At 38.6% G+C, this 12,742-nt stretch overlaps 1 protein-coding gene across 3 annotated transcripts in view; it reads left to right on the forward strand.

Moving 5' to 3' along the window:
• Positions 1-9,233, forward strand: part of LOC148038853 (transcription factor jumonji (jmjC) domain-containing protein) — a 36,429-nt gene extending 27,196 nt beyond the window's left edge. For all 3 annotated transcript variants that reach the window (XM_087674744.1, XM_087674743.1, XM_087674745.1), the window contains exons 26-34: positions 5,176-5,315; positions 5,399-5,522; positions 5,676-5,749; positions 6,133-6,274; positions 6,356-6,502; positions 6,696-6,791; positions 6,901-6,996; positions 7,097-7,350; positions 8,244-9,233. In XM_087674744.1, coding sequence (XP_087530870.1) covers positions 5,176-5,315; positions 5,399-5,522; positions 5,676-5,749; positions 6,133-6,274; positions 6,356-6,502; positions 6,696-6,791; positions 6,901-6,996; positions 7,097-7,350; positions 8,244-8,541 — 1,371 coding nt within the window. In that variant the 3' untranslated portion in view covers positions 8,542-9,233. The remainder of the gene's footprint in view (positions 1-5,175; positions 5,316-5,398; positions 5,523-5,675; positions 5,750-6,132; positions 6,275-6,355; positions 6,503-6,695; positions 6,792-6,900; positions 6,997-7,096; positions 7,351-8,243) is intronic.
• Positions 9,234-12,742: the final 3,509 nt, after the last annotated feature.

Consider the following 12,742-nt stretch of genomic DNA (forward strand, 5'->3'; position numbering starts at 1 on the left):
ATTATGATTGGCATGTGCATCAGTTGGATGTGAAGACATCTTTTTTGAATGGTGATCTTCATGAGGAGTTTTATGTTGCTCAACCTCCTGGCTTTGTTTAGAAAGGGTGAGAAGGCAAAGTGTGCCGTTTGCATAAGGCCCTCTATGGTTTAAAGCAAGCACCTAGGGCATGGTATGAAAAGATATATGCATACTTGATTGCTCTTGGTTTTAGTAATTCATGCATTGAAAGCACACTTCATGTTTGCAAAGATGGGGATAGCCTATTTATTCTCATTCTTTATGTGGATGACATGCTATTGATTAGACCTCATGAAACATATTTCAGCCTTAAAAAGCTGAATTGCAGCATGCACTTGCACTATTATCTTGGCATACAATTTACTGCAATTGACGGGGGCATTATTTTGCAATAGTCCAAGTACATTGGATAGCTTCTTGAGCATTTTCAAATACAAGATTGCAAGCCTTCTCTACTCTCATTGAGACATGTCACAGGTTTACACTTGAGTATGCAGGAGAATCATTTGATGCTTCTCTTTATCAGCAGGCTGTTGGCTGTTTATCGTATTTATGTAACACACGGTTGGATATTTAGTTGGGGTCTCTTAGTTGGCATGCTTTATGCACAGCTTGGTAGCATACATTGGTAAGCAATTAAACATGTCTTTTGTTATCTCAAAGGCACTCAAACATTGGGCCTTTTTTATCCTAAAGGCACTACTCTTTACTTGCATGCATTCACAGACAGTAATTGGGTTGGTTGTTTTGACATGAGGGTGTCCACTAGTGGTAATTGTTTAATGCTTGGTGGTTCATCCATTTCTTGTGAAGCTGAATATAGGGTAGCATTTATAGCTACATTGGAATGTGTATGGCTCAGATGCCTTTTGGTCAATCTTAGTATGGAACAATAGTCACCCACTCCTATCTATATTGAGAGTCAGAGTGCCATGGTATTTGTTTTGATGCTTGCACTAAGCACATTGAGGTGCATTATCGTTATGTTAGAGAAAGGTTTCATGTAGGGGAGATTGACTTGGTTTATGTCCCTACATAGGACAACTTGGTAGATGTGTTTACGAAAGCTCTCTCTAAAGAGAAGTTTGAAGCCTTTTGCAAGGCTCTAGGCTTGATACCATTTGGGAATTGATCTACCTTTTCCTTGTATATGTTCACATCATTCACTTGAGAGGGGTTTGTTACACTTATCGTGTTTCTCCTAAGTTTTGGTGTGAATGCTCCCTTATCCACGGGCACTTTTTACCTTTTGACTGGAGAAGGGTTTTTTCCCCCTTGCGAACACTCGTCATTGAATGTGGTACTTAGTACCTTAGGGATTGTACTTTGATATCATTCTCACATAGTGGATGTGACCTTCCAACACTCTCCTCTCTCTTGTTGTTCACTTGTTAATTGTGAGTGTGCGCGCTTGTTGAACCCTAACCTAACACTCATTAACTAGCTTGAGATTGAGATTGAGAGGGCAGCTCATATTCCCAAAGCTGAGCAGATTTGCAAACTATGCTAGGAGGAGGTGGAGCACTACATTTGTAGATGTAGAGTCTATAGCACAATCTGAGTTGGATACTTTATGCTATTTGGAGGAGAGACCTCCCTCAGCTAGCATGGATTCCCCGGACCAGTGTCGCTTGGGCCAGTTCTTAATCGAGATTCAAAGGCTCCGCATATCCTTACTACAAGTAGACACTATATAGAGAGCGGGACGTCGATGGCAACTTACCAATTTCTTCTAGACAGTGACCACACACACAACACCTACATAGAGAGGGGTGATAGTCTAAAGAGCTGACGAGATCAGAGCAGCATGCTGATCATTAATACAAGGGTACCAGATGTGGACACTACACTAGGGAGAGATGAGGAAGATCCGCCAATGACATGAGTAGCACTTGATAGATCTAAGGGATGAGTCGAGATGTTACCTTGCACTACTTTATCAGGGATGTATGACATACTCAACCCACCGATCTTGACTCGGTGGAACAAGATATCTGTGTATTATTCATCTACATAGCTGGACATGTATTGTGTCATCCTCCTATTGTATCCCTACATGGGCATTATTTTGTCTTGTACATCACCTTAGCTTCTTTTCATTGTATATCACTGATCATCCTTTAGCACGTCACACTTCGATATCTAGTGACAATCAACATTGTACATGGTTTTGTCTTGAAGGCTGATTTCGGCTTCAAAAGGCGTTAATATATCTTTCTTTCTTCTTTTAGTCTCCCTCCCTCCGTCTCCTCCTCCCGCATGGAGTTCTAATTGCTGGTCTTTTATTGGTATGCTCCACCAACCAACATTGGCATGGTTGGTTATCTAAGGCTCATTGCATAGGAAGCCCAAATTTTTGTAGATGACATGTGAATCAAGAATCTCTCTCGGCCATTCGAGTCGATGTCATTCCTTCACATTCGTGTAAAGCAGTTCAGATTTCTAAAACTAATCTACAACTTTGAGCCAATGCAAAGGTTTCTAGTGCACATCATTATGCATGATGCGATAGAGATCCTCTTCTTGATTTGATCCATGTGGAAGTTGCTAAACCATGCAATTGGTCAAATGCTGCGGGATATCAAGTTGGGACAATAGAGGATTAGTAGCAATTGTAGAAAGCATAGGAAGCTGGGAGGACCTGAAATCTGGCCCATGCAAAACAAAAGAGAAGTCTTGAGTCTTAAGTTGAAAATCTGCCACCAAAGAGTGGAAAATGTTTCTCAAGATTGTGTTAGGAAATCTCTCTTGAGTTGTATGTTTCCAATGAAGAAGAGGGCAACTCTAAAGCAAGTGATGCATGTCTTGCGGATGTGTGGAGATATGCTAGGGTTTGCACTGAGAAATAATAGAATCTACCAACATGACTAAAACACAATAATTGAGACAAAAAAGAAAAATGCAAAAGAGTAGAATCTGATGAATGAATGAATGTTGAATGTAATGAGTGAATGTACACAATCCTTAAGAACAAAGCAGTCCAATAGCCAATGACTCTCGTGGGAGTGGGTTGAGGGAGATATTGATGTGTGTCGTGCACCGGAGATAGATCTGAGTGCAATAACCACCAATTGTAGTAGAGGAGGATGTAGAAAAGTGCTGAAAACTTCAAAACGACCTGCTGTACATGATGATCAGCAGTAAGGCATCAGTTGGAAATGCAAGAACACCAGCTAGTGTTGATGATGACAAGGGCCAGACAAGCCAGAGACACGAAGGCAGATTGGCCGGCAGCTATTGGAGGAGATGGGTGCAGAAAATACAGGTACAGTAGCATGAAAACTCCCACCATATCAAGCTGGCAGCAGATGGGCGGTTCCAACAGTAGCAAATTGATGGCTTCAGCAGGACTGGGAACAAATGTAGTCCACTGGATGATGAAGGGAAGCTGTAGGATGTCCATGGCAGTAGTTGGAGATGGAGGGCAGCAGCCAATTGAAGAAGATGGCAGCAATTGGAGGGGGAAGACTGAGGATGCAAGGGATGCAAATGACCTAGCTATGAGATAATGAAGGTTCAATGTTGTAATACACCTTTTTTAGCTTGACAACGTTGAGTCAAACAAAAGCAGCCCAATCTTAGATAAGTACTAATATACTAGATGGACACCCCTTTATCTCTTTGCAAGTAAGGACTGCAGTTTTATTACATAAAGCAGTTAGCATGACGGATAGAAGTTGGTTTAGCTCAAAACTGTATGATAAGACATATAGATTTCTTGGCCAAAGCATGTTTACATATATTGAGTGCTCTATGTATGTTGGAAGAGCATCCTTTCTCTGTTATGAAGAGTTTCAGTGTCCTCATATGCTTGTGGTTAGACTTGAAGTCTCTAAGGTGGCCAAGAAAAAGGAATGGATTTTGATTGTTGACATTACCATCAAGGGAGGGAGTCCTAACTGCACAATCTAGAACCTGACATGGAGAGGCCACCTGGATAATTTCTGAAAGTCAAGATTTGCCTTCAATTTTTCATAGCCCAATCTATTTACTGCTTGTGGGATATAACAGCTCAATGCTTGCAATTTGAACTTCACTGCCCTTAGGTTCACCAAAGGCCTGTTTCAAAGAATGTATCACAAAGATTGGGAAAACGCAGAGTAAGGATGAAAATATGAATAACCAAAACTGGGATGGTTTGTGCTATCTATAATTTCCATAGATGTCGGAGGCTAGAATTTGGTTCATGCAAAGAGCTAAGAGAAGTTTGAGCAATGAAAAGGGAATTTGCCAAAACAGTGAAATGTATTTGCCAGCATACTTGCTAGGAAATCTGTGTTTGAGTTGCACAGTCCAATGATGGACCAGTGACTGAGTCTGAGCAATTTCAATGGAGACAATGGATATATATCATAGTCTGCCCTACATCTTTTATACCTTGCTGCAGCACCCTATGCAATGACAAAGCCTCCACCAACAATTTTGCAATTTACCATTGGCAAAGCTTACATCAAAATTTCCATAATAGCAGGAAAGTCTCTTTTCCTTGTCCCTTTGCAGAGTGGTGTGTGACACACAGATAAGGTTACTTTGACTACTATTGTCTTACATTCTTACATTGGCTTTATCTTTGCTACTGGCTTTCACTATGGCCGAATCTTCCCTTAACCTCCAGAAAAGTGATAGAATGTCAGTTCTTTGGCCTTATTTTAAACAAGTTCTCAAAGGCAGGGCTAAGAAGATGATCCTAACTCCCAGGATTATACTAGTTGGCATAGGTTGTATTGTGATATTCTGATTTTATTTCTGTTCTTACTGCATAATGTTATAAGTATCTAGGTCTAAGATTGATTATACCAGTTAGCATAGTTTGTGTTGTGATATTTTCTGATCTTTTTTATGTTCTTATTGCATAATGTTATAAGTTATTGTTATGTAGGTCTAAGACGACAATTTTCTAGGTCTAATATATTTGTAGTTGTCATATAGATCTGCTATACTGTTGTTACTGATTGTTGGGTTTTAATCTATTCGCATATGCACACAAACCTTGCCCAACCACCCAGTACACTCACTATTAAAGTGGTTTCATGAAACAGTATGTGTGCACGTGGCTGTGCATGACTGCATATCTGTTATGTGTGAGAAAACTAGAGCTGACAGGTACAGACTGCTCTATTTGATCTTTGAAATCATGCCCCTTTATCTTCCCAGGTTCGAATGTCTGTGGACTGTGCTTTACAGCAGTTGCATAGCAAAGCATCTGAACAGAAGGAGAAAGTTTGTCGTTTATGTAGAAAACATGTGGATGCTGCAAGTTTGAGCTGTCTCAAATGTGATAACTGCAAGGACAGGTAAATCATGGGCTTGATTATTCCGTTATACTTTTCTTGTTGATGGATTAGCAAGACCTGCGATTAAGTCGTTTCTTGGACAGCTACCATGGCCTGTGTCTGGGATTCGATAACTCACAAGAAAGGAGTCAGAAACAGTTTGTCTGCTCGTTTTGCAATGCCTTTACAGCAGGGATATTGTGGCTGGACGAAGGCATTCTATCAAAGGTATCTAAATAATCTTGCTATTTCTGGTTGTTTTTTGATGTTGATAGAAGGTATGCACTATTAATGGCAGATGGAAAGGGCTGATTCAGAGTTTTATTAGGTGAAGTCTCCACTTTACCAAGTCTGATAGATTGATTACACTGCTGATCACAGATTTGTATAACCAAAAGGCCAACTGTTGGTGCTCTACAAGATCTCTTGGAGGCTGGAAAAGGCATTAATATTAGGTGCTGCTTTTATTGTTCAAGATGTTTCTACTTTTTAAGGGGAAAGGAGACAGTGAAGTAAATATGCAAGGTGGAGTAGTCATTACAGAGATGAAATATATGCAAAGTGGAGTAGATTTATTAAAAGCATAAATATAGGAACTGGGAGACTTCTTACTTTTGAATGAAACATATTAGTTGCACAAAACATTCTACACAGTACAAATTGTTTGTAGCTTAGTTCACTTGCAAATTTGCACATGGGCCTCGTCTGTACATGTGCAATTCTACACATACTTCCACTTGCACATTAGTCTAGACATTCCACATGCACAGTTGTTTAGACTTTGAACTGGCTATTTAGAAGTTTTCTTCCAGAGTACCTTGACAAATTTTCAATGCAGAATGGAAGAAATACAGCTGCTACAAGGGATAGTACGAAGAGTGCAAGCATGGCATACTTGTTTGCATGAAATAATTGAACCAGTTTTGCGTCCACATTCAAATGAGACTTACTCCTCTTCATCCTTGCTATCTGCATTGAAGGTATTACCACTTTGGTAGAGTATTTGAGAGAGCATGACTTCCATTGTTTGTCTCAAATGCATAAAACTGTGGAATGGACAGATAGCAGGAACTATGGAAGTTCAAGGAGATGGAAATTCCAAATTGGCTTTGGCACTTTCTGTAAATGCATGGCGAATGCATGCTCGAAGTATAATGGAGAGTGCAATCAAGCCATCTTATCGAACTGTCTGCCGTATCTTAGAAGAGGTCAGGCAAAGAAAATTCTTGATGGTTCAACATAGATAATAATGATAGCATTTATCTTATCACTTCCTTGCACTATTATTGATAACTAACTGAATACTTCTCCATCTGTTGGATATATTCTGATACGGCATGGTTGTTACTATCAATAGTTGGTTTTTTCTGTGTGTATTGAGTTACACTTTCATGAATATAGGGTCTTGCCATACCTTGCCTTTCACATGACTGTCTGTTGAAAGAATTGGAATCATGGGAAGCTATGGCTTCGGAATGGGTCAATGAGGCAAACAAGGTAGCAAACCCAGGCTCACAACCTTTGATTTCTCTCTCATTTGCATTCTAGTCTAATATGCCTAGTAAAATTTGAACATTTGTTATGGTGACTGTGTTCTTACTCTCAGGCCATCGAAGACAATGGGCTTATGCCCTTGGAAGATGTTCTTGAGCTGATTGTTGAAGGTGAAAGGCTTCCTGTTGCTTTGAGTAAAGAGATTGCGGTAATCATTGGCTATTTGCAACTGTACTGGTACATACCCGTTCAATCTGCTGCAGATCATATTTCAACCTTGTCTGACTTAATTGTCTCGTCTTTTCCAGGATTTGCGATCAAGAACAGTCCTGTACTGCATTTGCCGAAAACCTTATGATAAGGATAGGGCCATGATAGCTTGTGATTCCTGCAGTGAATGGTATCATTTTGACTGTGTCAACCTGCCAGATCCTGACAGTAGTGATGATGAATGTGAAGCTATGCTCCAGAGGTATGGCTCATCTGGAGAGTTTCTCTGCCCAAACTGTAAGCCTGTTGACAGCAGGGACAGTTCCAGTTTGATCAAGCTGGTCAACCAAAGGTATTCTACAAATGTATCTGGAAGAGCACTGCCACGTCTTTTCTCCTGACACATGGTCTACTTAGCTAGAAAGAGAAAGAGGGGGAATGTTAGAGGATGAGAAAGGAGGGGAAGAAGAGGGGTGGAGGTGGGGGCGGGAGGAGGGGAGGAAAAGAGCAGGGCAAAGAGAATTGTTTGTGAAAAGATCAAAAGGTCTTTGAAATAGTGAGTGGTGTGGTTACTGTGTTCAGTAAAATGTGAAAGATGCCTAGACTTGAAAGATTAAACGAAAAGAATCCTGAAGTCCACATCCTCTGGGCCTTTGGGAAAATTCATTTTGTTAGTGTAATCTTTCACAGGTGTCTTATCACGTGTCAGCTTTTTTGAAAGACAGTTCTAGCTGCGGGTATACATGTTGAGTTGCTTGGTGGATGTGATACGTATGCAGTAGGGTTGCCTTCAAGGACTTCACATGTTTAAAACTCCATCATTCTTTTAAAATCCTTGAGGACCTCCTTTCTATAAATTAGAAGACTCTTAGGCACGCCTTCTTGCAGAGTTTAAAATTTTAGTAAATGCTTTTCAGAAAATTCTATCTATTTGAGAAGCCTAGCTGAAGAGAAGCCAAACCTTGAAATTTTGCCATTATGGTCTACAAGAGTGTGGATATATTGGTACAAGACGTGAAATGTCTGTTTCCTGTATATTTTGTCACTATTCTTGAACCCATGTGAAGCTTTGATTAATGTGAACACACAGTTTTAGCTATGTCATATGAGTTGGACTACTAGGGGGTTGTATTTGGGCTGGGATTGTTTTTAGTGCGGCTCCTGGAACATTAGGGGGATTGTATTTGGGCTGGGAATTAAGGTTAAATTCTTTTGTGTTGATTGGATGTTGTGTTCATGTTTCAGATCCTGCAATATTGAACCAGTGAAAGAGCTAGATGATATTTCACAGAAATCCTTATATACACCTCCATTATGGTATGCAAGAGGTAAAAGAAGCAGTAGATCTTCTTCTGTAAGAGTGAGAGCAGGCTTGCAAGAAAGATGGCAATCTCATAACAAGATACTATACTGCTCAGAGGGCCTTCGCAAAGGCAGAGACCGAAGCAAGACTTGCATTAACTCTAGTGGTAGGCCTTGCAGAAGAACTGCTGGTCAACATAGTAGATTCGAGAGTTTTGTCTTGCTGATGCATTCTGGCTAGTATATCCTATTTGTTCCTCCATAAAATTCTTTTCAGTGATCAAATAAGCTGGCCAAGTTATGCCACAATTTGTACACAAAAAAGTAATTCTTTCAAAGAATCTTCACCACAGAGATTTTGGCTTGGGAATTTTGAAGTGATGCTCCCAGTCAGTGATTGTATATTACCATCATGAGTTGTACTTCAGAATACTTGGAACTTCAACCGGCATGTATGTGCATGGTCTGCACATTCGAATTGTACAGAGTTCAGATATTCATAGTTGGGTCCAATCGCAGATCCATTTTCTATCTAATGGCCTGTTTAGATGCCAGAATACATGAACAAGCAAAAAGCTTAGTTTAACGCAAGAAGCCATTGCTTGAGGCAAGATGGACCTGGAGGAAGAGGTACATTGAAGGCTTTCCTAGATGTTTATAGGAGGAAAAGAGGATGCTTTGTAGCATAACACACAGTTGCTTGTGCAAAAGGGAAGTCCCAAAATTAGTATTGTAACAAAATTTGTCCTAGGTCTCCTACTTTTTGGACTTTCTTTACCCACTTCAGGGTTTGTAACAAAATTGTTGTCTTGGAGAGACCATCTCATGGGACAAATGTGGTGCTGTATGACTGGAATTTGATGTGCAACTTCGCTTCTTTGTCAACTCTGTGCTCACCATTGTTTCTGTTTTTCAACTGCATTTCTGTAGGCAATGCTTTGGAATAGACGTTTTTGTGATCTCAATGATATATTTCATGTTTGTAATGTGATCTGCAATTTGGGTTTCTGATTGAAAACTAAGTTCGTGGTTACGTGATTCTAAAGTTCTCATCAAACCCACTGGAATTTAGCAAAAGTTCAAATGCACTTGTGTATTGGTCAGAAGTGCGTCTCTGTGCCTATGAATCAGGCCTGTTCAACACTCATCTGGATGGAGTGTGACGGGGTTGAAAGGCCACTTGGCAGCGGGGTATTGGATGAAAGCTTTGCCACTTGTTTCACAGGTCGACTGGCACGTTTGGAGCAGACATCTCAAGAAAGCATGCTGCATGCTGAAGCCAATCACCATTTGTCAAATGGTTATCAGTTCCATTAGTCATTTCTGTCCGGAGAGATTTGTATAGGAGATGGCCCATTTTTCACTGTTTGTACATTTTCATGTATGTCTGTCCGGATGAATTTCAAACACCCTTGAGATTTTACCCAAATGCATCTGTGTGCATTTAGCATTATAGAAATGGGCAAGAGATGGAAATCTGCATAAAGAGAGAGGTCCTCAAGGACTTAAGAGAGGATAACCTAGCATAAGCTGTTGGTTAATGTGGCTTGGAATCGCCGAATGAGATCACAGTAACTACTATTTGTTTTGTTGTGAATGAATTGTTTGTCTAAAGTCGTTCACCCTTTTTGGGATCATAGGTGGTGGCTGTTTTGATACTCCTTTGAATGGCTAGTAAAGGTTGCATATAACACACAGTGATTATAGAAAATATGTTGGTTGAATTTTGTCATTACAGTTGCTCATTGTTTCTAGGAAACAAATAATGTTCAACTTGTAATGTGAGTTCCATCAAACTTGCTCTTTCTTTTGGCCATGTTTATTATGTGTGAAGGGTTTCTAAAATGATACTTTAGATGTGGTGTAGCTCTATAAAGCGTATGTTACCATATTATGCTAGTAATGTGTGAACGTTTTAGGTAGTGTTATGGCCCTAAAAAATGTTATGCTGCCATATTATATTAGTGATGCGTGTGAATTCACTATGAACATTGAGGCTTTTTTCCCTCTCATGCATGTAGAATCTAACTAGGCTAGTTTATTTGCTATATGTGGCACACTTAGTAATCATCAACTTGGTTGTATATTGTAGAGATTTGAGTTTTTTGTTGTGTATGTATATACACTAGTGTAACATTGCTCCCAAATCCAATGAGCAGTGTTAAAGAGTGAGATTTTGCAATGGGATTAGTGAGAAGGGTTATTTTTTTCAACTTCATAACTCACTCTTTGATGAATTATTAGGAAAAATTGGATTTAAAAATTGGCCTTCAAAAATATTCTTTTTAAAGAGGAAGGCCTTTTGGATTGTCCAATAAGAAGGCAAGATGTTCACATTTGTGGAGAATCCTCTCTTCAAATCATGGGATTTTGATTTAAAAATAAGATGGCAGGGAATTAAAAAAATGAGGGAATGAGAAGTGCACAAAGTTCGAGAATATCTGATCTTGTGTATTTTTTCTCGTTTTTTTGTTTGATTTTTAATTGTGTATTTTCTTTGTATCTCTTGCAACTGTAGTTTCACTTGAAAATTGAGGAGTAAGCTTCTCCCTCTTTTTGTTTTGATAAATTTTTATTTGCATTGGACCTTTGTAGTAAGAGAAATCAGTGTTTTGATCACTTTTATTTCTTTAATTTATTATATTTGCTAAAATTGATTTTAAGACGTGCATCTCTCTTTTTTTAAAAAATGTTATGCTGTTTTTTTAGTAGGTTTTGATGTTGTAGTTTGAGAGAGAGGAACATTTTGAGCATTGGTCTTAAGTATTGCTTTTATTCTTCTTGTAATAATCAAACTTCGAGTATAGCATCAATATTCTCTTTTATTGATTTATTCACATGTAAGTTTTCACTCCAAATCGCTAGATTTTTTGTGATTGATTGCCATTTTTGGATTTGCAGTGGAGTATTTGATTTATATAATGTGCTAGTGCAATACAATGTCAAAGGAAGCTTCTATTCATCTTAAAGAATATCTTATTTTGATGAGTGTTATCTTATTTGATCATAGGAGCTAACTTTCCCTCACATCATTGTCTTGTTGATTCTTTGGTTGATTTAGATTTCCATGCTAAGAGAAATTGATGTGTTGAGCTAAAACTTTATTTTATATTCTCTATTTTTAAATTATGTTTTCATGCTCATTTAAGAGAAACTGTTTTTTTTTGGACAATAATAATAACTTTGGAATTTATTCTTCATTTAACAATTAACTCTAGTACAGGAGAGACCCATTCTTCTTCTCTTTATATTTATTACGAGTTGCAGACTTTTGTGATTGATTTACTATTTTTGGTTTATATTGATATGCTTGGTTTACTTGTACGCTTCTACTCCGAAGCTTAGATGGTAATCTAGACAGATGACAGGCAAAGAGCTTAAGGCGAGTTAGAAGAACTTTGATTGGGTGAAAGATAGATTCATTATGGCTTTGCACATGTCCTCGTTTTATAGCTCGAGAAAGTGGTGGACAACTTATTTGACCATGTTATGAACTTTTTCTAGTCATCCAAGGAATATTTTAGAGAATATTCACTTTTCTAGAATATTCTCTTTACAGTGAAGTTAAGGGTGTTGCCTCCGGATTCCATTAGGGGGGATGTTGGCCCCTTTAAGACCCTCTCAACGCCAAGGGTCACTTTTGTGGCCCTTGAATCCTGAAACAACCTTGATAGCTCCTATACCCCATATCTCAAGGTAGTGTGCCTTGAGTTTCTACTAGCTTAACTACTTTAACATAGAGGCTAGACCTACGGAAGATCACCCTTTTACCATTTGGTCACATAGATTTGGACCCAACCATGGGCTCACACATGGCTTTTTCTCATAATGGGGGCCTTACAACTTTAAGCACCATGGATCATTGGTGGCACCTGATGAGGGTGGGGCATTAAGCATATCTAATATAAACATAATCATAAGTGTCAATCTAATTGTCTATTTGGACACGCATGTAACTATTGTGGTATGTTATCCATATATTTACACAATGTGTAGTGAGTCATAGAAGAGGCTTTTTAAAACGATGATTGTTCTTTTTACACCGTTATCTTTTTGAGTAATATTATCCATATATTCACACAATGTATTGAGTCACAAGAGACTATTTAAAATGATGATTGTTCTTTTTGCACCATCAACTTTTTGAGTATTTTTGTATCATTATTTTTGTTCTTATTTTAAATAAATATGATGATCAATGTGAGGCTTTCGGGTTCAATCTATGCTCTATGTTGTGTTTAGATATCTATGTGTTTCTATGTCAATACTTGGACTTGATTGCAAAATGTTAATGTCTCTTGAGGCCATAGTTGATTTCTAAGGTAAATCCATGTTTACTGTTTAGTGTTGGGTATTGCAATGCATGTTTCTCATTGATTACATATGATTCTTTGTATCTATTGCGTAAATAATAAAACTAGAGAGAAGAGCATTCAAGTATG

Source organism: Lygodium microphyllum, chromosome 3 (assembly GCF_053477565.2).
Source record: "Lygodium microphyllum isolate KBCC chromosome 3, Lygodium_microphyllum_v1.1.10, whole genome shotgun sequence".
NCBI lineage: Eukaryota > Viridiplantae > Streptophyta > Polypodiopsida > Schizaeales > Lygodiaceae > Lygodium > Lygodium microphyllum.